At 39.7% G+C, this 25,439-nt stretch overlaps 10 protein-coding genes across 10 annotated transcripts; 7 read left to right on the top strand and 3 right to left on the bottom strand.

Annotated features, from left to right (window-relative positions):
- Positions 1 to 339: 339 nt before the first annotated feature.
- On the top strand, positions 340 to 2,641 carry EAE97_004613 (uncharacterized protein; the record flags this gene model as incomplete). The annotated part of the gene is made up of 8 exons (XM_038875125.1): positions 340 to 434; positions 502 to 921; positions 978 to 1,257; positions 1,310 to 1,412; positions 1,464 to 1,821; positions 1,908 to 1,945; positions 2,024 to 2,261; positions 2,317 to 2,641. The coding sequence occupies 8 exons, from the start codon at positions 340 to 342 to the stop codon at positions 2,639 to 2,641; spliced, it is 1,857 nt and encodes a 618-aa protein (XP_038734569.1).
- Positions 2,642 to 3,296: 655 nt separating this feature from the next.
- On the bottom strand, positions 3,297 to 7,142 carry EAE97_004612 (uncharacterized protein; the record flags this gene model as incomplete). The annotated part of the gene is made up of 5 exons (XM_038875124.1): positions 3,297 to 4,754; positions 4,802 to 5,852; positions 5,901 to 6,337; positions 6,385 to 6,795; positions 6,855 to 7,142. 5 exons carry the CDS (start codon positions 7,140 to 7,142, stop codon positions 3,297 to 3,299), a joined length of 3,645 nt encoding a protein of 1,214 aa, XP_038734568.1.
- Positions 7,143 to 7,708: 566 nt separating this feature from the next.
- Positions 7,709 to 10,131, top strand: EAE97_004611 (uncharacterized protein). The gene is made up of 3 exons (XM_038875123.1): positions 7,709 to 8,880; positions 9,112 to 9,181; positions 9,448 to 10,131. The coding sequence occupies exons 1-3, from the start codon at positions 8,169 to 8,171 to the stop codon at positions 9,854 to 9,856; spliced, it is 1,191 nt and encodes a 396-aa protein (XP_038734567.1). The 5' UTR covers positions 7,709 to 8,168; the 3' UTR covers positions 9,857 to 10,131.
- Positions 10,132 to 11,994: 1,863 nt separating this feature from the next.
- On the top strand, positions 11,995 to 13,269 carry EAE97_004610 (uncharacterized protein; the record flags this gene model as incomplete). Its single annotated transcript, XM_038875122.1, has 2 exons — positions 11,995 to 12,250; positions 12,350 to 13,269. The coding sequence occupies 2 exons, from the start codon at positions 11,995 to 11,997 to the stop codon at positions 13,267 to 13,269; spliced, it is 1,176 nt and encodes a 391-aa protein (XP_038734566.1).
- Positions 13,270 to 16,836: 3,567 nt separating this feature from the next.
- Positions 16,837 to 17,432, top strand: EAE97_004609 (uncharacterized protein; the record flags this gene model as incomplete). The annotated part of the gene is made up of 2 exons (XM_038875121.1): positions 16,837 to 17,322; positions 17,385 to 17,432. 2 exons carry the CDS (start codon positions 16,837 to 16,839, stop codon positions 17,430 to 17,432), a joined length of 534 nt encoding a protein of 177 aa, XP_038734565.1.
- Positions 17,433 to 18,559: 1,127 nt separating this feature from the next.
- EAE97_004608 (uncharacterized protein) lies at positions 18,560 to 19,006 on the top strand (the record flags this gene model as incomplete). The annotated part of the gene is made up of 2 exons (XM_038875120.1): positions 18,560 to 18,885; positions 18,928 to 19,006. Exons 1-2 carry the CDS (start codon positions 18,671 to 18,673, stop codon positions 19,004 to 19,006), a joined length of 294 nt encoding a protein of 97 aa, XP_038734564.1. The 5' UTR covers positions 18,560 to 18,670.
- Positions 19,007 to 19,009: 3 nt separating this feature from the next.
- EAE97_004607 (uncharacterized protein) lies at positions 19,010 to 19,213 on the top strand (the record flags this gene model as incomplete). Its single annotated transcript, XM_038875119.1, has 1 exon — positions 19,010 to 19,213. The coding sequence occupies one exon, from the start codon at positions 19,010 to 19,012 to the stop codon at positions 19,211 to 19,213; it is 204 nt and encodes a 67-aa protein (XP_038734563.1).
- Positions 19,214 to 20,370: 1,157 nt separating this feature from the next.
- Positions 20,371 to 21,289, bottom strand: EAE97_004606 (uncharacterized protein; the record flags this gene model as incomplete). The annotated part of the gene is made up of 4 exons (XM_038875118.1): positions 20,371 to 20,507; positions 20,556 to 21,006; positions 21,062 to 21,183; positions 21,238 to 21,289. 4 exons carry the CDS (start codon positions 21,287 to 21,289, stop codon positions 20,371 to 20,373), a joined length of 762 nt encoding a protein of 253 aa, XP_038734562.1.
- A 271-nt stretch (positions 21,290 to 21,560) lies between these two features.
- EAE97_004605 (uncharacterized protein) lies at positions 21,561 to 21,965 on the top strand (the record flags this gene model as incomplete). Its single annotated transcript, XM_038875117.1, has 3 exons — positions 21,561 to 21,642; positions 21,697 to 21,758; positions 21,837 to 21,965. The coding sequence occupies 3 exons, from the start codon at positions 21,561 to 21,563 to the stop codon at positions 21,963 to 21,965; spliced, it is 273 nt and encodes a 90-aa protein (XP_038734561.1).
- Positions 21,966 to 24,056: 2,091 nt separating this feature from the next.
- Positions 24,057 to 24,380, bottom strand: EAE97_004604 (uncharacterized protein; the record flags this gene model as incomplete). Its single annotated transcript, XM_038875116.1, has 1 exon — positions 24,057 to 24,380. One exon carries the CDS (start codon positions 24,378 to 24,380, stop codon positions 24,057 to 24,059), a length of 324 nt encoding a protein of 107 aa, XP_038734560.1.
- Positions 24,381 to 25,439: the final 1,059 nt, after the last annotated feature.

The raw sequence follows: 25,439 nt of genomic DNA, 5'->3' as shown, positions 1-25,439 counted from the left end.
TGTGCAAGGTCTTGTAACTAGCTGGTCGATTAGTCGACTGGAACATCTTTCTACCTAGTTCGAGCCTAGCATCATATGTCTATGGTGCATTCGCATATCCATGCGCATCTGTAGTGAAGTATTTCTCCACAATAGCATGCGACAAGGGTGTAACCTGGGTACAGGTAGCTACAACTCTGAGATGGAGGGGAAAGTTGGATGATCCTAAATCCAACGGGCAGTGAGATTATAAGGCTTATGATTTCCACCGTTTCTTGGATTTTTCTTCTTCTTGCTTTTTTACTTCGCCCAGCTTTCTCCAAGTCTTTCTAATTGTCTTCTTCGTTTTCATCTTGCAAGATGGCGTCAACGAAGAACCAAATTGATAATGTCGACACTGTCGAGCATGCTCATCCATCTACTCATGTCGATTTGAATAATAATATTACTGCCAAGTAAGTTGTTATTTATCTTTGCTGAACTCTTGTGAGAGTATAACTCTTACTAATTCCCTATCTATAGAATCCAAAATCCTTTAGCAGGTTTATCAGAAGCTACCATCATTCGAGATGTAGGAGAATTTGCCCAAACCAACAACCTCAACCATATCCTTCCTTTACTAGAGAAAGGTGCTTTGATAGCATCCGATCCAGAAAACTTTGAAAACGTAGGGAGATTGAATGAGGATGAGAAAGTGGCTTTAAGATATGAAGCGGCGCATAGATGGAGCCATCCAACGACGCTTTACTTGACAATTATTACCTGTTCTATTGGTGCAGCTGTTCAAGGTTGGGATCAAACGGGTAGTAATGGAGCAAATCTTTCATTTCCACTAGAATTCGGGATTGGCCAAGGAGATAACCCAGATTCTCCAAATCATGATCGTGATAATTGGCTTGTTGGTTTGGTTAATGCAGCTCCATATATTGGATCTGCTTTCTTGTGAGTCGAGATTAGTTTTCGGTACAATGAATGATTATAACTGACGATTTATACAGTGGTTGTTGGATGAGTGATCCATTTAATGCTTGGTTCGGACGTCGCGGTACCATTTTCATCGCGGCTATCATTTGTATTTTTACTCCCATCGGAGGAGCTTTCGCCAAGTCTTGGGAAACACTTTTTGCCAGTCGTATAATTTTGGGACTTGGAATGGGTCTAAAGGGAAGCACAGTGCCAATCTTCGCTGCGGAGAACAGTCCAGCTATGATTCGAGGTGCATTGGTCATGTCATGGCAAATGTGGACTGCTTTTGGTATTTTCTTAGGATTTGTTGCAGTGAGTATTGATTGTTTCTTCAATAAAGTATCATCAGCTGACATTCATTCAGAACTTGGTCGTCATTGATACAGGCAAGATCGCATGGAGACTTCAGATTGGATCTGCATTCATTCCAGCTCTGCCTCTTGCAGTCTTAATCTATTTTTGCCCCGGTAAGTAAATGCAGTTCATGAATCTGCTCAATTAGCTAACGATTAATCTAGAATCTCCAAGATGGTTGATGAAACGAGGAGAATACCAGAAGGCCTACAAGTCCCTTTGCCGACTCCGCAAACACGATCTTTTCGCGGCTCGTGATCTCTACTTCATCGACTGTCAACTCAAAATCGAAGCAGCAATCGTTGGTAAAACCAACTACGTCAGTAGATTCGTTCAGTTATTCACCATTCCGCGTGTACGAAGAGCGACTCTTGCATCTTTCACCGTTATGATTGCTCAACAAATGTGTGGTATCAACATCATTGCATTCTATTCTTCGACCATTTTCAGACAGGCAGGTGCTTCCGAAAAGAATGCGTTGATTGCTAGTTTTGGATTCGGATTGGTGAATTTCGTATTTGCGTAAGTCCTTTCTCTTCCCTAATTCCATTGAGTGTTTTGCCCAATTTTTGAACAACCACATCAAGGTACTAATATCATTTATCTAGCTGGCCAGCCATTTGGACCATCGACACCTTTGGTCGACGTTCTCTACTTCTGTTCACCTTCCCACAAATGGCATAGTCTCTCCTCGTCGCTGGTCTATGCTTCCTCATCCCCGAAGGTTCCAAAGCGCATCTTGGACTCATCGCTACATTTATCTACATATTTGCTGCCTTTTATTCACCAGGAGAAGGACCCGTTCCTTTCACCTACTCAGCCGAGGTGTTCCCCTTATCACACAGAGAAGTTGGAATGGGCTGGGCAGTTGCAACATGTTTATTCTGGGCCGCCGTTCTATCGATTTCTTTCCCCAAGATCTTGGAAAGCTTCCATCCCGTCGGAGCATTTTCCTTTTACGCGTAAGTTTCCCACCCTCTTCACTCAAACTACACAATCCACTAACACCCAAAACAGCGGACTCAACGTCCTCGCGTTCTTCATGATCTTCCTCTTCGTCCCCGAAACCAAACAACGCACACTCGAAGAACTCGACTACATTTTCGCCATCCCCACGCGTACATTCATGAAATATCAAATCACCAAAACCCTCCCCTACTGGATTCAACGATATGTATTTTTCAACAAGAACGCAGTGCTAGAGCCCCTTTATCGTTTCGACGAGACGGCGGATTATAGAGCGCCCGACACGAAACTTACAGGACACCCAGAACAGATTGAGAAGGTGGAGAGGAGTAGTGAGGGAGAGAGCGCGGAGATCACATCGAGTGAGAAAAATTAATGATGTTAATGGGGAAAGGGAATGAAGGGCTATGATTGGTCGATAGCGTGTCTTCTATAGAAATAGAAAGATAGATAATGGAGGATAGAGATTCATAAATACATAAAGCTGGATCTATGAAACCTGTTCACTGCCCGCCTGCTTGATTCTGTGATGTGTATACTGCAAAGTGAATGTTTCAGCTCATCTTAATCGACGAAGTAATATTCATTCGAAAAGAGTCTGCAATTGCTTTCTATTACATCATTTCCTCATCAGCAAACAAACCATGTTTCCTGTCTCTACCACCTCTCCCCCTACTGACCGAGACATTTTATCGACAAATCCAACATCGAATTAACACGCCATTTCATGAGATCGCTCTGTATACAGGTAGGTACACTGACACATTGTTGAAATATTTCCTTCATTACTGCTACCAGAGCAACTAACTAATTCGCGTTGTTTCGTTTTCATAACCGCATAATGCATCTGTCGTATGCTTAATTATTCATTTGTTTGCCAACTCTCCCAAAAGACATCACAACTCAAACGCCCATATGTACCGCCAAAATGCATATCAACCGCCCAAAAGGGAAAAAAAACATGTGATGAACCATTTTTTCCGCAGCCAAACCATGTCCTGCAACAAATAAACATTGATCCTGAACCCTCTTCAGCCAGTCTCAGTCTCAACATCTGGTTGTCTACCACTCAAACTCGTCTTATTCTTCATTCTCCTTGCCACAAACTTCATCTCGTCCTTTGCGAAAACCAAATTCCTCATTGGCTTCCACTGCATAAGTCCCCTCTGCTTTCTATGCAAACCTTTTGAATTCTCCTTATAATTCTGATACTGTTTGATCGGATTACTGGAATGGCTCGATCCGTTGTTTCCCTCCGTCCCGCCGTTCTCAGTTGTTGATCTAGTCGTGGCATCATTCAAGCCTAAATCTGATTCCGCATCCGAGTCTGAGTCCGAAGATGTAGACGAAGTATTCGTATCTTCGCTCATATTTTCATTCAGGTTCGCTTCAACACAACCACCCTCTCCTCGTGGTCTTCGTACCATGCTAGCCTCATAATCAGCATCCTGATACTTCTGTCCGAAACCACCTTTATTGACGTACTGTGCAGGATCCTGACCAAAGGCTCCACTCCAATCTGTTCCATCCTGATCTAACCACTTAGCCTTTTCATCTTCATCGGCTTGACTAAGAACATCTCTTCCTTGAGTCAAAGACTGATCATGAAGTTGTTGAACAACTGGTGGAATCTCTTTCGTTACAACATCACCACGTACACCTTCGGAATGACATGCTTCCCAAGTTTCTTGAGTTTCTCGGGAATCATTGTCGGTGACAAATTTTTCGTGATCTTGATCCATACCAGCTTTAAATCTCCCCGAAAATCTGAGGCGGCCAATTTCCTCAATTTCCATGTCTGGAATTTCACGGAAGTTTTCCTCTGTGATGTAATTCTGGGTAAGTCTCATGCCCTTATCAGTTTTCCAGATCGGAATATCAATTTCTTCCGCCTTGTTGTCCTCCAATTTGTGGAGCCAGACTACTGCATAGGCATCTGCTCCACGCTTACCAGTGACGTGGAATTCGAAGACTACTGGTGAACGATAACGATACTTGACTGGAAGTCGAATGTTATTTTTCCCATCTTTCTTAGCAAGATCCCAGTATACACTATCACCTTCTTCAGTCTTTCGGCATTGAGTACGGTTAATCTTTCCTACACTCCCTCCAGTTCGAAGCTTCAGTTTGGAGTTGTTGGCATAGCCAGTAGCCGAAATCCTATCAGATGTGAATTCAAATGTTCCTACATCCCAGCCCAATTGTTGTGGTGGTAATCTGGTCTCGACACTCCTGAAAAGAACGGAGATTCTGACGCGACCGAAACCAATTCCACCATCCAGAGGATACCATCTTGTAACTTGAGAACTTGTTTGTAGAAGATCCGATAACTTCAAAGGGACAACTCCAAGAATTGGATCGTGTTGTCTCATACGTTGATCCCGAACTGTAATAGTAACAATTGCTGATCTCCAATCACGGATGAAACGTTCAGTACCTGCATTGAAGATAGGTTTTGAGCTAACAACTTTGGAACGTGTACGATATACCTTGTAGAGGTTAGTTATAATAAACCATAGCGGAAAACAATACATACCAACTCGTCATTATATAAAATCGTACAGTAACTGCTTGGCAACTTCTTATTTTCCTCTTCCTTGTTCTCACCTGCGTCCACTGCTGGTTCGAATTCCCTACCCTTGCGTTTGCCATCACTACCTTTGACGTTTTGTAATTCAAGGTTAACAATCTGATGAACGATGACACTGCACACACCACTTGGCCACAATGGATCGGGAGGAGTATGAACCGCAGCATCTTCTTCAGGAGTATCAAGACTTCCTTTTGGATCTTGTAATTCTTCCTTGTCTTGCAATTCCTTGGGAAGATTAACATCTTTTCCGTGGCTTCTCATTGCTGGTCTGAATTGTGGTTTGCCAAAATATCCAACTTCCCAATGAAGTTCACCAGGCATGGAACTATCAGAATCCATACCACGGAGTTTAGAAACTTGTGGATACATCTTTCCTGGGTGTTGAATCATTTTTTGCATGGAAAGTTCAACTTTACCAACAACATCATCAGAAGTTGATCGATCAGAATCCCAAAGTTCCATCGAAAGTTGCTCATCAGCTTTGATGAGATCAGGAGTGACGAGTAAGGCACACGTCTCTTCCCATATTGGGTTGAGATCATCCTGAATGACTCGAGTGCAGTACATTGGCTTTCCGTACTTGGAGAAGCTGACAGTGATGTAAGGATCACTGCCACCACCATCACTTCCACGTCTATCCTGTTTACTAAGGCCAGTAGCTTTATGAATTCGGATCCAGAGAACCCCGAGTGCTTCAACATCCTTTTGGATATCGTCACCTTTCAGTAATTTAGCCATATCTAAAGTCATAGATTTCGGAGCGACATATTCATTAGCGGCAGCACCAATGGCGTAATTGACAAAATTGGAGATAAGAGGAAGATTAAGGATGTTAATGCCAGTTTCAATCATTGGCACACATCCAGCTTGAACCTTTGGAAGTCCCATCAACGTGAATGTTAGTGCCTTCAAGAAGGGAGGCTCTGGTGAAAGTTGGAGACGTAATCGAACGGTTCCGACAAGACCTTGCAATTCAACAAAAATTGGGAGAGGACTGAATTGATTAGTAATATCATTTTATGGGAAGGAAATAACAACTTACACCCCGAAAAGTCCTTTCATACCAAGATAGAATACCAGTTGCATGTGCATATTTTTCGCCTTTCCGGAAGTTCCTCCTCCTGAAGGTTGAGCATGATATGCGAAAGAGCATTCCAAATTGTAATAATCTCCACCTTCTTCATCAGCAGCCAATTCTTGAGGATCTTTGTTCTTCTCGTTTTGTCGATGGATATCATCCTTCATTTCTTGAACATGACCATCAGGTAGGGCTCGCAAACTAAGAATTCGGAAAGGGTTTGTTCCCTGGTTGATTTCTGCGACTCTGACATTTTCAATGATACCAGGTACTGAAGCTTGCATAACATCTTCAAGGGTATCTGCAACAGACGCAAATAGATCGGGGTCAATCAGTCCCCACATAACGCCCAAAAGAGAATTCATCCATTCCACGGATTCCGGAATCAAATTTGCAGTTGCCTGAGAATATTAGCTCAAAGACTCAATTGTGAGAGGGTTATACCAACCATTTGACCCCTTTGTCTTTCACTCTCCCATTCCATAGCTCGGCCAGATCTTATGACCTCTTTTACCCAAAGAAATACACCCGATGCAACACATGCTCCTAAAGGAATAAGACCATATAGAGCCCCCCCAAATAGTTTCCCTAAAACCACAATACCCAAGAATATTCCTACGACAAGTAGCGTTGACCGTTTCTCCAAAGATTCATACATTGGTTCATAGCTGACCGAGGGTGTAGGGTGGAATAAGATATTTGTCTTTTCTCCATGGATTGGAACATCGGAAGTGCTTCCAGGTTCTACTGGATCTGGTGGCGCGGTGATATCCTGATTCTTTCTATATTCTTCACCGGATTGAGTAGCTTCTGTCTTGACTGGTGTGGATTTGTTAAGATTTGCATTTGGAACGGAAAGCTGTTGCCACAATTGTTAGTTACATATAAAAATCAATAAAGCTGATGGATGTAGCATACCTGTGGATTATCAACCGACTTCATGAAATCCGCATTAACATCCTCAATTTCCACATCTTTTCCAGTCGTTGGGTCGGTAACGATCTTCCTCGTCCCTTCAACTCCATGTGGTTGTCCTTGTGTGTGATCTGTCGCATCTCCTTGAACGCGTGATTGCAATTGTTCATTTATTTTTGCATCTCTATCTCTCTTATCCGAATCTAAGCTCTCCACGAATCGTTGAATGTTCGGAATTGGGTTGGAGCCGGAGTAATGTGCCCCGGGACCTTTCTTATGATCGTTCGACATCTTGATGAAGATGGAGGATTATTATTATTGAATTGAGTTCGAATGTTAAAGGCGGGAGGGAAAGCGGGGAAAGTATCTGCGGGACGAGTTCCTGATCGACCAAAATAGCAAACCACACTGCCGTTTCTGATCAACAAGAACTGCAATTGAAGATGTTCTTACTGCCTTCTTACTGCCTTGACAGTAAATTTGTTATGTTAGATTGTAAAAGAGAGAATTGGGTATTGACTATGAGTGTGAAGGATCATGAGAAAAGGAATGAAGAAGACAACAGAAGCTTAGAAGTCATTACCTGCCTAGCCATAGTAAAAATAATTGTTTTGAATTGATGTGGAATTGCATAACAAGGAAAAATGGCTAGGTCGGTAGGAAGTGATGTCATATTAAGGTAGCTTGAGAGCTTCACTGGAGACATTCTTCAGCCAAGCGTCAGCCACGCAATCACAAAGCGGCATTGTGTTATGTACATGTACAAAATTCTTGATTTTCTCTCTGGAATGAGCAGATATCATGAAACACGGCCGGTTGCTCTCTATGTTGTTGAAATTGATTGAGGCTCATAATTGCGACGATGATGCTCGAGAATTCTTGTGGTCGGGGAAAGTTCTCCGAACTGATGATCTACCTAGAGGCTGTCAGCTTACCTAAGCACATACTCTTACTTGACAGGGCCAAGATGAGGGGCACAACCTGTCTTGATACAGGGGATATACACAAAGCATACTCACCATGCGTAGGTAGGTGTCGATACCATGTAGCTATGTGGAGGTAGCTTCGACCTATAAATCTCTACCCAGTCACTATACTTTTCCCTGGTTGGTCTGCTGTCGGTCTGATCATTTGTGACCAATGGAGTATCTTGGAAGTTGGCTATCTATCTCTGGAGACATTCATTATATATGGACATTGTCCCTGATTGTGTCCTAGTATAGAATATCGGCATCAATATCAAAATCGACATCAGTTGTAAGGTTACAATACAACGACCTCCATTACTTCTTACGACACATTTATCAATCGCTTGATATGGGGCATACTCGTTTCATCAATTGCTGGAAATGTTCCCACGGCAACCTAGATAACTCTCCTCTCAATATCAATGAAGATGGTATGATAATTGACAACCAATCTTGTGACGCTGGTGCGGAAGTGGTGGACCTTAAAGACAGTATCATCGCTCCTGGCTTTATTGAATTGCAAATCAATGGTGCTTTGGGTTTCCATTTTGCAAATTATCTCGATCCTACCAGTTATCATGATGGTGTACAAAAGTTATCGCAATATCTCCCAAGCACAGGAGTGACTGCGTTCTACCCCACAGTACCTACCGTCCAACCTGATGTTTTTCATAACGTCCTACCATTTCTGAGACCATCCAATTCATCTACCGGGGCCAGCGTATTGGGTGCACACGTTGAAGGACCCTTCCTCACTCCGAGTAAGAAGGGTGCCCACAATGCCGGAAATCTGCTCATTCCCGAAACTTCGACTCTTGAAGATGTCTATGAAAGAAACAATCTCTTAAATGCGATTCGAATTGTGACAATGGCTCCAGAGCTACCAGGGGCATTGGAGCATATCCAAAAACTGAGAGAGGAATACACAATTTCAGTGAGTATGGGACATAGTGCGGCCACCTATGAGCAGGGGTTGAAGGGTATGGACGCCGGTGCATCTCTCTTGACTCACACCTTTAATGCTATGAATCCTTTGCATCATAGGGAGCCAGGCCTAGTTGGTAAGCTAAACTAAAGTTCGAGGGGTTTCCAACAGTCCGGCGTGCAGTCGAACGATCAGAAGCTCTCAATGTTTGGCAGCAATATAATTTCCAAAATGGATCTGTCGTTTTCAATTATTTGAAACCCCCAACTGGATCCAGACATTGAGAATCTTTGATTGTTAGGCTACAGCTGAGACTGAAGTATACCCTGGACTGAATTGGGCTGAAAACCGAGCTAAGCGTTCATAGGTCTAATATCTAGTCCAAAAGCTGGAGACCGATGGAAACCGTCTTTCTCATTAATTGCCGACTCTATTCAGTGAGTAAACTATTCAGCTCACATGCATTTGAACCTGAATCGAGATATGTGGTAGTTCAAATCTGTCGTCTTCAAACTCACTTTATTGCGTCAAATTTTTACTTCTCCATGGGGATAGTGGCAGCAAGATTTACGGCCAGGCTTTAAAATGCTAGATTATCCCGCCCTGCTCCTCGTCCTATCACATTTTTCTTTCTTTTCTTCCATCATCCCAATCATTTTTCTTTTTTCCTCCTGTGGCCTGCCTTCATGCTGACAACCAAAAGCCTTCATCCATCAATAGTATCCATGGCCTATCACGCCTCTCCAAAAAAGGCTATCTTAGTAACCGATTCCATCGAGCTTTCCGGTCTTCCAGATGGTATTTATCCTGGCCATTCCCAGATCCCGCATCCACAGCTCAAAGTAGGGAACAAAGTGACTATAGCTGGAACTGAAACCCTTGTTGGTACTTGTATTCCACTGGATCAGTGCGTCAGAAATCTGATGGAATGGGCAAACATACCAATCGAGAAGGCCGTGATGACAGTCACTGAAAACGTAGCAGCTCCGATGGGGTTGGTGGATAGAGGTGGCCTAGAATCCGGCTGCAGAGGGGATTTTGTGGTGATGGATAAACAAGGGTATGTAAAAGAGACTTGGGTGCTAGGAAAGAAGGTATGGAGCAGCAGTTGAAAACTCACAGCTCGAATGTTCAATACACGTAGAACCCAGGGTACTTTCGAAGTACTCATACAAATCCCTTCTTTCCCGTTGACAATTTTTATGATTTCTTTAACCATCTTCTAAGCCAATACTTTCTCTCAATAGCAAGTGTCAACCAACGGATTTCGTAGCATTTGCAAGTAAACTTTGATGGCTGGTGAATGATTAATTTCACTACGTCTACCACAATTATTCTAATTCTCGATTTAAACATTATCCTGAAGATAACAATTATCTTAAAAGTCTTGCTTGTTTGTGGAAATGGTTTCGTTTGTGATAGTAATCCTTAAGCTTCAACAGCCTATATCTTACGGATGACTCAGCATAATGGCACTAATCACACCCTTTGCAGCCCACTTGTCAAGGAAACATCAGACAGGGAAAAAGAATGAAAACATGAACCTTAATTCGGCCTTCAAGACTCAACAGTACCATTAACCAGCGCAACAACGAACCCGATCTAGACACATTGATCTGAAAGCCCACAAATACTCACTGTACCTTTTTCGACTCAAGCAATTAACCGTGTATTCTCGAAAGATTTTGCGGGTTCCAAACTTCCAAACACCCACTTCTTCCGCGAACAGACATCTTGTCAAAATTAATGCGATGAAATTCCAGGGGGTTCTTATTATCCGAAGATATCAGCCACTTATATTCTTGTGGAATGTCACTCATTTTGAATCGAGCTAGGTTTATTGAGAAATACATGTGCATTGTCATGTATCGAGAGCACTGCCAATTTTCTTCCAGATATGAAACGTTTTGCTCGCGACGTCCTTATCAAAATCAAGAAGATTCGTGTTGCACTGGGAGAATGTCATTCTTGCGCCCTCAGTCAATTTTGTCAGAATGATATAATGTCGATATAAGGTTAAGTATCGAAAGAGGTAGCCGAGTCCTCTCTCATAACGGCAAGGAGAAGTCTGAGATTCTTTAGTGGAGCATCCCACCAGCCCATGTGGATTCCGGCAATTCATAGGGATGACGAGTCCGATCGCTTGGCAATTAAGGGCATGCGACGACAACCCCGCTCTCCTCCAATGATACTTCAGAGTTTTGGGGGTTTATGCTTAAATGTTTAAGAGAGAAGCGAAACTAGATTTGTTCTACAACGTTGGCCTGTGGAATTGCATATGGAAATTTGTAAAAGCATACGACGCATTGGATGGTAAATTTACTTTACGTTGGATCTGCTTCGTGGATACAAGGGATTGTAGGGGCTAGAACTAGTGTTCCCTTGCGATTTGATCATCAGTATTGCAAAGAGTAAGACTTGGATTGATTAAGCCTCATTCATGATTCGAGTTCTACGACCTTGTTGTGGCATTCGTCTGATGGTATTTTTGGTACAGAATATTGCAAGTTGCTCATTTGCTTCATGGAAGAGGCCGGAAGCTGGATTGGATTTTGACTAAATTTTGAACAATAGATACCTTAGAGTACTCAAAGCATTGTTGACCCTCTTCCCTAGTCAGCTTTAGGACGGCAAATCGTAGTGGTACTTTACAAGCTTATAGTTAAGTCTCTTCCTACGGAGAATACTTGCGCGTCCTACCGTTATGACCAGGCTAGGGACCAAGGATTGATATTTGTTATACAGTCATATTCATTGGTTCTCCAGTGAGTTGCACTCCATTATGAAACCTTACGACATTTTTGATGGGGAATTCTCCATATCATAGTCCGTAATGAGTAAGAAGAACACTGTGAACGGTGCACGTTATTGGAAGTGGTTTGGGCCAATAATGAATGAGATGTTTCGAAACAAATGGATTGACTTCAACTGAAGCTTACGAAGTTCATTGCGAAGACAGCAGGGGCCTTATATTTGCCAAGACTGAATCTACCACTGACCTTGCTGGTGATGGTGGATGTCAGTGACATTCATGGTGACGACTTGCTAACACGATGGCGGTGTTGGTGAACGGAGAATACATTGTAGGGAGTATAGTTTCAAAATAAACAACTAATACTTTCAGGAACACAAATAGGTTCTCTACGTCTCTCTTTCTCATCACCATCATCCTCTTCATCTTCACTTCCACTTCACTCTTTAAATCTGAACTCAAAGCACTCTTTTGGATTTCCATTCTTAAACAGTCAAGATGGTTCAAATCTCCATACTAGCCATTGCTCTTTCGGCAGCTTGCCTTGCACCTGTTATTGCCCATCCTGGAGAACACCATGATCACCATGCTATCAAGCGAGAAATCATTGCTCGTGACCAAATGGCTTCCGCTGCCAAAAGATCTCTCGATTCTTGCTCTGGATCCTTGAAGCATCGTCAACTTAACGCACGATCCGTTGCTCGTCGCGCAGAAGCTGCTCGTTCTCTCCGTGCCAAGCGCGATATCAAGACCTGTAAGTAGCACCTACTAATTCCTAGGACTTTGATTCCATACGAAAAACTATACCATGCGACATCTTTACAGAAATATCAATACTAATATAATTCTACAGTGCCCAAGAAGTTCTGTCGTGACCTTGCCACCCTTGAAGTCTACGAAGCTATCAACCACAATCAAACCGGTGTTCTCGACTACAGCGTCAATACCCCAGAATCCACCATCTTTGCTGCTAACACCTCTTGCATTTTGACTCCTGCCAATACTGATGGTCCTTACTACGTTCTTGGCGAAACTATCCGACAAGACGTTACTGAAGGACAAGCTGGTGTCCCTCTCCATCTTGAGGTTCAATACATCGACATCACAACATGCGAGCCCGTTCCCGAGGTCTACGTCGATATTTGGAACGCTAACGCCACTGGTGTCTATGGTGGTATCAATGTCACCGGAAATGTCGCCGATGATGGCTACGATTCTACCTTCTTGAGAGGTATCCAAGCTACCGACTCTGATGGAGTCGCAACCTTCGATACTATCTTCCCAGGTCATTATGATGGACGTGCTACACATACCCATCTCCTCGCTCACTCCAACGTTACCGTCCTTGCAAACAACACTATCCAAGGAGGCGCCGTTACCCACATCGGCCAACTTTTCTGGAACGAAGTTCTCCGCAGCGCAGTCGAAGCCACATACCCATACAATACAAACACTCAAGCCGTTACTTCCAATGCTGACGATATGTGGTCCATCGTCCAAGCCGAGAACGACTTCGATCCTTTCCCAGAATTCATGTATTTGAGTGACGATATCACCGATGGATTATTGGCCTGGATTCAAATCGGTATCAACACCACTGCAGATTGGTCTGATGATGATTTTTATAGCGTCGCAGCCACCATCCAAGCTGATGGCGGACATGCTAGCACTTCCAGCTTCTCCGGCGGTGGAGGTGAGGGTGGTGAAGGTGGTAACGGTACAGCTCCAGGAAATGGAACGGCCCCACCTTCTCAAGGAATTAGCAGGTTTTAAGTTTACTGTTAAGTCGACCACCCTACTTTCAGGCCACCCCTGTTTTGGGTCACTCTTTTACACCAAAAGTCACTTTTTTGATTTATCAATATCTCTATCAATATTGAATATAATCTAATAAAAATTTATTTTTATATAATTTAAATCATTCTAAACTCATATTAAAATTTTTAGAATTTTAGGAATTTTTCTGGATTGAGATTTAGAGTTTCAAAATATCAATTTTTGAATTTGTATATGTCAAGATATAGATAAAGACTTATATTATATCATAAGAGTAGAAGAGCTATGGAAGAGTGAGGCCCTACTTATAAGAAGTAGGGCACGCTAGTGGTCTATGCCTGAGGCACGAAGGCAACTATAGAACATGTAGTTGGCGTCGTGATAATATGCTTTGTTTTATTATTGTTAGAGTGGGTACAAGATGACAACTAGTATGAATATAGGTATAGACCTAGAATAAGACTTTTCATTAATCTCCTTAAAACCTCTTTTGAAATTATATATATATAAAAATTCGTTAATATTGAAATAATATTAATTTAATATCAATTCTATATTGATATTTATAATAAAGCTCTTTTTCTTAAGATTTTATTTTAAAAACTTTTTAAAATTATTTAATAATCAATTATTATTATATTACTATATTTTCGAATATTATTAAATTCTATAGTAAAAGTTAATTATATAATATTTATATTCTTATTTTATAAGATTTAGTTTTTTTATTTTTTTTCAAAAAGAGTTATATTGTAATATAAAAGTATTAGAAATAATTTAATTTATAATTCGAAATTTGAAATTCTTGAAATTATAAATCGATTTTTGAAAATAATATACTTAAATTTATTTTTCTTTTTTTAATTTTTATTATTATTAGATTATTATTATTTTAATTTTATTATAATATTAAATAATTCTTTTTTTATTTTTTATTTCTTCTTTTCAAATTAATGACCTTTTATTTTTTGAAATAATTCAAAAACTCAGATTTGTATATAAATTATTAATATAAAAAAGTAAAAGATAATAAAATTATAAAATAGTTTTTTGTATATATTATTGAAAAGCTATTATAATATAATGTTATTTTTTTAAAAGAAAGAAAAGCTTTATATAATATTTTATAAAATATATTAAAAATTGAATGAGAATTGATTATTATTTTTAAATTATTAAAAAAACAATTGTAAATATTATTATAGGAAACAGATTATGTAACATATAAGACTTTATTATAATAAATAAAATATAGAATTATTATTATTATTAGAATTTAATAAAAAATATATATTTTGAAAAATATTTCAGTTAATAGATATTCTTTTTTTAATTCAAGATAAACTTTATTTAGTTCTGAAATTGATAATCTTATATAAATTTACAAATCAATTTCATTTTACTACTAATTTAATATTAAAAACTTATATAAACATTAATATGATTAATTAATTTTAATAATTTAAATTTATTAAGATGAAAAAAAAGAATAATTAAATATAATTCTTTAAAAGGCTCTTGTGTATCCTATTTTACTACTTAATTAGATTCTCTGATTCTAATAAATTAGACTGTGTTATTAATACATTATTTGCTTGATTTTCAAATAAAAAGACTAATTATAATAAAAATTAAGTTCTTAATTTTTAAAAAATAAATACAGATTTTATTTATTATTAAATTAAATATTAGGTTTTTATATAATAAATAAAGAAGTTTTGAAATATTAAACAAAAGTTACAAATTAATTCTATTATATAGAATCTTCAATTATAAATAAAATATGGAGTTTTTTGATATAAAAATTAAATTAATAAAAAATAAAATAAAAGGATTTGGCTTTATTAATTATATTAGTTTTTTATTAAGTAATAAAAAAAAGACTTAAAAAATAAAATTAGAGTAGAATCTTTAAGAAGATAAATAATTATATTATATAATAATTAATATTAAAAGAGAATTAAAAACATAACTCGAAAGAAAATTAGATAGTTTTAATAAAATATAATTATAATAAAAAGAAAAAGAATATTGAATTTTAACAGTTTAATTTATCATTAAATTTTAATTAAAATATAGTAAGTATATCTGATTGATTTACTTCTCATTTAACTTTTAAATTTTGAATTTGATTTATTATTTGAATTAATTAAATTTTGTAAAATCTAATTATAAAAAACAACATCTAAAAATCAAGATGAATTTTATAATAAATAAATTATTAAATTATATTTTAATATATTAATTAGATTATTTTTCCACTTTTCTAATAACTCTCATTTCAATAGAATTTTTTATTGAATAATTACTAAAGATATAGAATATTATATAATATGTTTAAGTGAATCTGATAATAGCAATTAAAGTAATTCCCTAATCGAGGGGAGAGGGAAGTATTCGACTCTGTAGTATAGATGTATCGCAGCCCTAGCTTTTAGAACCTCAAGTGATATTACAATAGTGTGAACTATAGTACTATATTATTGTCTTCACCATCCCCATGGTGATAGTGTTAATTTTTGGGAAACTCTCCCATTGCTTTCCTTTAATATGGCTAAATATGAAATGGACTAGATCAAGAAAATATGAAACTGCGTTCGGTGACTCATATGTAGCAGCGCTTCGGGAAGTTCATATTGAAGTACATAGCATTTGCTCTCCCTAACCTTTTCAGTCCACCATTAGCATCCCCCTTTCTTTATTTCCCCTCTCCCAGACCATGCTTTCCTCTTGCCCCTTATCCACTTCGATAATCACAGTCTCTGATTTCTCCTGCCACGCCTTCCTCATTCCACTGTCACAGCATACTATAGATCTAGATTATAAGACCAGGTTTATCATGTTCTTTACACAGCTCACATCCTCTTCAAATTTCTATGATTATCTTTCTTCTTTCTCGGCCGTATATGCGAATATCAAGTATGAAATCCTGATCCTCTTTTCGAATGAATACAAGTAGTGAATATGTGATTCAATAGAAAATTGCATTTGATCCAAACTTCCAGTAGTATGTATAGGTATAGATATTGAATGATTCTGGTAATGGAGTATGAAAAAAAAAATGTGGCAGAAAAAGATAAAAGTGTATGGTACCTAGGTAATAGTTTGAGTCTGATTGATTGTTTTTTAAAGAATCTTTACTGAGAAATAATTGGAATGAATCTGTTGAGCCACAGTCCTAAGTGGTTGTATAGCTTTCGGAAAACAAGTCACAGGACAAAGCACCTTGCCCTTGTCAAATCTCTCGGTTAATTTCTCGGTAACGAGAGTAGACAGTAGTAGGTATCTATATAGTTTCATGAAACGACCTACAACTCGACTCGAATTTACAACTCGCAACATCTTTCATCCAACTCTCTATTCCAACTTGCCTATCCAACCTTTGGAAATTTTGCAGAATTCACCATGACATCGACCAAAATTATTTTGTGGACAGGTATGCTGTTCGCTACCGCATTTGCTACAGCTACCATCTATAGCTTTCTCAGCAACTCCCACTATAAGATTCTCAGATATCTCCGATTCCCTACAACTTTTCTCTTTCCTGCAATACTTTACTTCAACATGGACTTCAACAATCAAGCCCTAATGGAATTCATGAAGAATATCTGGACTTTCTATCAAAATAATTCCCAATACTTTGATATTAAGAGAGTTGTGGAATTTTTGAAAGAATTACCTTTGTCATTTTGGATTATCGCAACATTTATGACTTGGGGTTGGATGTTCTCTAGCATGTTAACCACTCTCTCCAACGTGTATTTTCAACAAAACGATTGCGCTGTCCAGAGTACCTCTGCGATCCTCCATACTGTTAATCAAATCGTCACCAGCTTCCAAGCAGCCTTCCAGATAGTCTTCACCAGCCTCCAAGCAGCCTTCCAGATATTCTTCGCGGGCGTTACCGTTACTGTCTCTTCGCACTTCCCAATAATATGCTTATGTATATTGTTTTCTATGGGTATTGCTCTGTTAATTGCTAGTCTCTTGTTTTCGAAAGGCAAACAACAATGGGCTTTTGCATTAATCGCTGTTATCCTCGCCGCCCCAGTAAGTAGTTTGTTTTTATTTATTACTAAAATTGAGTCTGTGCTAATTTATTTGATGAACAGGGTTACATATATTTGGTCTATTGGATAATCAAGTCTCCAAAAGTTTGATAAGATTCAAGTCGAATATCTAAAACTTTCCTCGCGGTATTCCAACTCATATTTCGGTGTCGATAAGGTGTTGGTGGATTTAGGTATAAGTAAAGTAGTTTACTTGTTTGGTTGGGATGTAGAAAGTCATGGGTGAAAGATGGGTGGATGGCGCTGAATGTTTCTTCCAGAGGGATAATGAGATCTAGAGGAATTGTCCACAGTGGCGGAGTTACATACTTTAGTGAAGAGACATGATTGGGATCAGTACAGTATTCTGCATACTAGCTAGCACTCAAATACTACTTCCTCTTTCTTAGGGTACTATATCATCTCTACCAATCCTTTATGAACTTCTGCAAACTAAGTGAACTGGAGATACCATTGCATACCTACTACGACCTAAGGTAAATTCCCTCAAGGCTCTTCTCTATCATCTTCTCCATCCATTCTGATGCTAAAGGAGATAGAATATCACATGTCTTATCTAATGCCTACTAGGTTCTATCTACTTGTACCGTGATAGTATATTCTATCTTATTAAACTTCCCGCTTCTATTGTCGCAATTTGCCCTTGATAGGAAAAGAAAAAAATCAACATCTACTTTCGCCGACCGGTGGGCTTCAAGGGAAGACGCCTTTTTTGTGTATTCCTCGTTCTTGTATTTGTCTTTGTTTGTCAAGATTCCTATCCCGGCATCATTTTTTGTCTTCGTTACCTGTATTACGTTCCATATGGCTAATACAACTGCCGCTCCTGGGGAGGGAGACTCCGGCTCGTTCCGCCGAAGCTATTCGTGCAACTATTCAAAACCTTTTTAATCAATGGCAATGACTCGCGAGCGAGCTTGCTAGTATTCCAGATAACGGGCTAAAAGATTCTACTGTACTCGCAAAAATTATAACAGAAAAACAGGATTGCATCAACCACATCTGCGACGTTGCTAAAGCTGTAATCGAGAATCTTTATAGCACTATTATAGCACTCGAACTCCCTCGAGGGACAAATAGATACCCAACGCCGAGTAAACGAGTTCTTGGATATATAGAACCTGATTGTTGGAGGTGGCAGCAGTTCCCGTCGTCAAACCTCGAGGAACCCAGAATCCTTCAAGGGAGAAAAAATATCATCGATGATATGATAAGAATAGTATTGTGTCTGGAAGCAGGGACTGCAGCTCTGTTGGACAGTTGACTCACAAAGAAAGAAGTGTTTGCATTTGTCCTCCTTGATTGAAGGCTATGCGCAGATCGAAAGAATGAAAGATATTGACGATATTATTCAGGAAACATCAACCCGTACCATCACCAACTATTTCCTTAAGAAATTCGGCGACTTCCATATTTCCATCGACATCGAACGAGAGGCTGCCATCAAATTTGATAAGCTCAAGATGGTTAATACCCAATCCTTCTCCTTCCTTACACAGTTGGAGCATCTTGGTGCTGTTATCACTAAATTAGCCGGGAGATGGTAACGGCAATGAAACAAAAAATTCACACCCGAATTGCGTAGTTTTGTGCTCGGAGACTCAAACCCATGTGCTCTTGATGATCCAGAGGGTTGGAAGAAGAAGTTCTCTGCTTGGAATTAGAACATGCGAGAAAACGAACATCTAGCAGGATTATCTAAGATGACCAACGCTCACAATCAGACTCAGGCCTCTACACCGACCACCTCTACCCCAACACATTCAGGTCCTATGGATCTCGACGCTATCAAAATGCGAGAACAGCAATGGGAGGAGGAACGTCGTCTTGGCCTCTGCCACTACTGCAAGAAGGCGGGAAACTCGGTTTAAGAGTGCAGGGCCAAGAAAAATGCCGATGAACAGAGGGCTGCTAGAGTTTCCGGTCCTCAAGGCCGTGGTGCCGGTTGAGGTGCATTTGCCGGCCGTGGCTTACTGGCCACGGCCGGCGGATCCTAGACTCAGAATGAATTTCAAGAACGTGGCTCAGAGGGTATTACAACAACAACAACAACAACAACAACAACAACAACAACAACAACAACAACAACAACAGTCAGAATTACTAGTATTATCCCCACCAACAGTTGAATAGGTTTCAAGGTTATATCGAGAACGAGTCTCCTGTACCTTCCAACAACGCGTCAAACATCTCTTCCCACGCAGCATCAACGTCTCCAGTCAATGTAATGAGAACTCATGATGCGATATACAGTCTGATTACCTTAATAAAATGCTGTTGAACATCCTACTATTCCATAAACCGCATTCACTCTCTATAGCAGTCACTCTGACTCTCTTCAAGATACACCATGATAGGGTGTCAGACTTTTTAAAGCTTGTATTTTTGACTACAAGATCTTTACTTTTGATCCCAATATCCAGACAAACTGACAAAGAAATTTGGATTGAAAATACTTCAAACAATTGATTCCTTATAAACTAGTTGGTACATAGAGTCAAAGCTAGTACTAGCATACTACAGCCATCTTGGTCCACTTGACAATGATGGGCATGATGTGCAGAATATCCGCATAGTTTCCTCAGCAATTTTGTTAAGACATTCAGTCACCATGTTTCTCTAATCATTCATTAATGTGTTCCAAAATTAATATTAATAAAAAAAAGTAAAAAGAAAAATGTGCAAACTCCTCAAATTCTCCGAATCATTATCATAAGATATACTACCTTTTGCCCTAACTCTATCTTGTCTCCGTAATGATCAATGTGATACCTGGCTTCCGATTGCGAGCGATGCCGAATGAATGTTAAGACTAGGATTATTTAAGTCTGAGATCCGAGTATTTTGAGGTGCTCGATCAATTATTCGAGTCATTTGAACCATCTTTTCGTGAAGGCATTTCCGTTCCTTGGTATCCATTGCTTCCAAAACTATTGAAAATTGATCTTTCCATCCTTCCACAGAAGACTGATATTCATTAAATGAAGATTGATCAATTTTAGTTAAAGAATGTGAGGACGGGGTGATCTCATAACTCTAACGGAGATGAGGATCGAGAGGAGGGAGTGATATTGATGGGTGGCTCTGAGGGAGATGAGGAAGGATTTATCTTCGTGCATGGCTCTGAGGGGGATGAGGATTGAGATGATGATTGGCTTTTCACTGCTATAAATAATCAGTATAAATATAGTCCTGGAAGGAGAGAGAAATTACCATTTTTATTGTGTAATGTAAAGAGGGAACCCCTATTGACAAATTTACAATTGGTACAAGCTCCGGAGAATCTACCTGGCATAACAACACAGTTTTTAAATGTCCCCCTATCTTCCCTCCTACAATAAGAACAAGGCTCGATTGCCTCATCCCCACGCTCGTAAGCCAATGAAGCTGCCGTATGATGTTCACCATATTGCAGTTTGAGATAAGCAGCGCTTGATCGTAAAACGATTATACGCTGTATCTCTTTTTGCCGAAGTTTTCGTATTCCAGATGGTTCACGGGAGGGAGTACGCAAAAGCTCATGCCATCCTTCCTTTGTATATTCTTCGACTCTTCTCTGATGGAAATCTGCTGATCTTTCTGAACTAGATACTGGGAGTGTAGTTGGTAAGTTTGCGGAAGATGATGATATGCTCTTTGATGATGGTGAGGTTTCGAGATTATCCTTTTCAAATTGTTAATTCAAATCAAAAGAGTCATGTCATATGAGGTCACTATACCTGAACTTGCGACAGGTACGAGTAATCAATGGGCTCATTGATAATACCCACACTTTCTACCGTATTAGGCCATAGTACATCGTCCGGAGAACAACTGAGATTGAATGAAGCTTCTCGATTGCCTTGTGGGTGGGGTCAAATGCCACGGTTATCCTCATTAACATAGTCCTCAATACCCAATATCGGTATTTCAGGGAGACAGCAATCTTCTGAAGAATCGTATAACATAATCCAATTGAATTTGGATGGAACATGAAGAGACCAAGAGTGTGGGGGAAAGATTACCAGGTAATTGTAATTGTGAGAAATCTGTCTCCCTGTGTTTGCTTTGCTAAAGTTTATTGAAATACATAACTACCAATTCTCCTTCATTCTGTATTCTGGACCGTGCTTTTGTGCTTTAATAAGCGATCTAAAAGCTGTTCCTGTTTTCTCTCACGATAATCTAAAATCTCTACTCAAGAGAAGTTATCGAATTACTAGCTTGAGTTCTGACAAAATGAGCACCAGAGAATTCTTACTCGAAGACCCTGTAACAATACGCGGTCATCAGAAAGCCAGTGCCGGAATTGATGTCAGAAGTAAGCATAGCTTTGGTGTCTTCAATACATATTTCCAATTCTAACAACACACAGCCGATTATCACTACCCTTATGATGCTGCGATCCACACTCTCAATACTAATCAAATCTTCAATGTTATTCATAGTCCATAATACATTCCTATCGATGCTAACGATCCCGTATCGGCACATTCTCTTATCCTCCAATTACAGCAAGAGCCGGACTCTCTTTCGATGGAGGCAACGGAAACAAACTTGCCAGTCTCATCCGCTTTTACACATTCGATCACACCACGCCTTGCCTACTACGTCTCAACAGAATACAATAAACTACTTCAATAGCACTTAAAACAAAACCGAGAAATTTCATATCGTCTAATGAACCAGCAATATCGCAATAAGCAAACAAAAAAGATATACATTGGGGGGGGGGGTTGGAACCAGATTGTATCGAGCAGAGTGGTGGAATGATCTGTTAGCGAAGTAGAGTGATGACTTGAGGTATGGGGTAGTCCACTAAGTCTTGCTGTAGGACTCGGAGATGCATGATTATATTGGATAGAGGGGTAGGCTTGGTGGGGTATCCCAAATCGTATGGATACTTGTGTGGAGAAGGAGAAGGTTGGGGGTGAAGGGGACTGTTTTTAGGTAAGATTGGTCTATTCGGAATGTAGAGCTTTCCAGTTTGAGCTATCTCCATGACGAGTTTTATGAATCGGAATTGGGCTTGTAGGTAATAAGCAGTCAATTGAATAAAGAGAATAGGTAGAATTAAATTCTGTTGCAAATGAATTGTGATATTTCGTGAATAATGGAAGAATAAATATTGCTTGTGTAGTGAATCCATCCCTTTTGTCATCAAAATTAGGTGTAATCGGATCCGCTTTTCCCCAAATACCTTCAACCAATTACATCAAAAGGTAACAAAATCTACGTACCTTACCAATCAACCCTTCATTTCTGTTTGAGATCCCACATATGATCTATCAGTTAATTGTTCGTTCTTTACCAAAGCTACGGCTCCTTGATTGTCTCCACTCATATCAACAGTGGATCCGTTTTCTGCAACAAATTGTTTATCCCCAAGTATTTGAGCTAACCACTGGTCTTGTTTTGCTGCAATAGATTGGGCTATGTATTTTGACTCAGTTGTTGATATCGATACTGAGTTTTGCTTTCGACTCATCCAGAATACTGATCCCCCTCCCAAAATTGCATCTACTCCTGACGTGCTTTTTCTGTTGATTATATTGCTAGCATAATCCGCATCAGAATAAACTATTAGATTTCGAACTCCCACTGGTTCGAAACGTCATGTACAACTAATCGTCCTTCGTAAGTACTGTATGACTTTTCGCAATTGATGTATATGAAACCCCGCTGGTTCCTTTATATATTGGCTGAGCTTACTCAAGCCAAAGGATATGTCTAGCCTTGAGTATACCATTGTATAAATCAATTCTCCAATCATGCAATTATAATTGATAGGATCTGCTCACCTGTCATTCTCTTTGGCTGGTCGAAGCACCTCATAGCCACCCATTGGCGTTGATATAGGTCTGGAAGTTTCCTTCGTGAAGCCATGGCTGCTCAACACGTTCTCCAGATATTTTTCGTGATCGATGTACAGACTCCTGGTTCTTCTGTCTCTTATGATTCTCATGCCTAGAAGTTTCGAATTCTCAATCTCCCCCAGGTTCTTGGTGTTAAAGACAGAAGTGAACTGTTTGCTAAAGCACAGAATGTCATCTAGATTATGTGCTGCGCTCGGAAGGTCGTCAACGTACAATAATCCCATAATCCCACGCTCGGAGTGAGTAAATAAGCATGGATCCGCTAGGCTTTGTGCAGAACCCCATTTGATGAGCCATTTCTTTATAAGATCGCTCCAATCGCGTGCAGCTTGTTTCAACCTATATAAACTTCGAAGAACTTCGAGTATATGTCCCGGTTTCAAATTGACACCTCGTGGTGGAGAGACAAGGATTTTTTCTTTAAGCTCCGTCTCGGTGGGCGCATTCTTTATATCAAAATGATGTACTTCGAGGTCATGAGATGCCACTAGAGATAGAAATCGTCGAACAGTGGCCGATTGCGCTGTGGGTGCGAAGGTGTCGAAAAAATCCACACCGTATTTTTGCGTGAAGCCTCTTGCAATCAACCTGGCCTTGGAGCGTTCTAGTGACCCATCTATTTCCAGCTTCGTCGTGAATACCCATCCGTACTGACTAACCCATTTGTTCCATCGCTGTAGATTTGCCGCCATGTCTTGTTCTTTTCAAATATCTCGATCTCCCGTCTGATAGCAACCTGCTATTGTTCTCCTTAAATTGGACCGTTAATAGCTTTTTCGTAAGTCTTCGGCATCGGTAAATCTTTTGCTATTAGATTTGTGATGATTGTGTCTGAGATGAACGCATCATTGTCGCTCTGTTAATGTGTGAAGAACTGTTGGTCCAGTGCTAGATCTGTCATGATGGGGAGGGTTGCGCGCAAACGCTTGGCGTCCTGTGAATCCGATCCATTATCCTGCTCTCTCGACCTCTTTCCCGTCATTTCTCCAGTGTATTCTCCAAGTTCCATCGCACCTGTCGTAGCGTCCATTGGTTTGACATCAAGCGGTAGTAGTGTCATGTGTAAGATAACTACTTGTGGCGTGATTGCTGGCCGAGATGGCGTGGGCAGCTTCGGTGCTGACCCTTCATTATCTTCGGCGAGAATTGGTTCGGCTTCTGGTTCAACGGTTTCAATGGGCATTACATCCGTGGCCACATCGGGAGTCCTCCAGGGTCTTTCCACCGGTAGTCGATCTGCACCCCATATCCTTCCACAAAATCTCCCCTTGAGATAATGGAGCGCAGTTTCAAGTCAATCTTACCTCCTGGTGATCCTTCAAAGAACGTGCAATTGCTTATCTCTATCACCGCATATCTGTCAGGAGCGTATGACCACAATTGTTTGGTTATATAATCATTTTATCCAACAAATACGCTCATTCTTGGGCGACCCACCGGTTTATCTCGACGAGTACCACTAAAATAAGACACTGGGTCAACATGAGAGTAGCATTTTGATCCTCACATTTTGATATGCGCAATCGATGGTATTGTTCCAGTCTATGCTTCATGTGGTGATACCTGCTTCTTCTTTGCTTGTCTGTTCATATCTCGCCATTGATCATCCGGCACCTCTCCGCGTCTCTGTTTAACCTCGAACACATCCACCCAGGGTCCTATGCTTAAACTATTCCTCGTGTATGCATCTGCTTCTGCTGCATAGTCTCAGAATTCGACAGGCATAGCTGAGTCCTTAAGCATTGCTCGAATGTTTGATTGGGTGGTCTGAATTGCTCGTTCCGCTGTATCATTCTGATTCGAGGTATATATGTACGTGGACTGTCGCTGCGTGCCCAGTTTGTCCTACCACTCTTGTAATATCTTTTCGATCTCTGGAGGATTATCGGTCCGCGCCACGAATTTTGCCAAGGTGTACTAGGTACTTCTCCCTTCACTTCTCCAAACTTTCATTCTCTTCAATATAATACAATCAATTAATAGAATCTATTTTCCCCTATTTCTACATATCTCTACCCTTCAATGAATTTCCTTAAATTATAAACAAATTTCAATTAAATATCTTTTCTTTATTTCTATAACCCTTTAATTTTAATTTTGTTTTTATTTCTTTTAAATATTTCCTTATCTTATTTTTCTTTATATTTATTTTCATATTATCTTTTTTTTCTGTTCTTTCTGTTCTTTCTTTTCCTTTAATTTCGAATATTTTATTATTTTTTATTATTTTATTATTCTTATA

Source organism: Botrytis byssoidea (genome assembly GCF_014898295.1).
Source record: "Botrytis byssoidea strain MUCL 94 chromosome Unknown BBYS_007, whole genome shotgun sequence".
In the NCBI taxonomy this organism is placed as follows: Eukaryota; Fungi; Ascomycota; class Leotiomycetes; order Helotiales; family Sclerotiniaceae; genus Botrytis; species Botrytis byssoidea.
The sequence above is the reverse complement of the archived record's forward strand: the minus strand, read 5'-3'. Positions and strand labels throughout refer to the sequence as shown.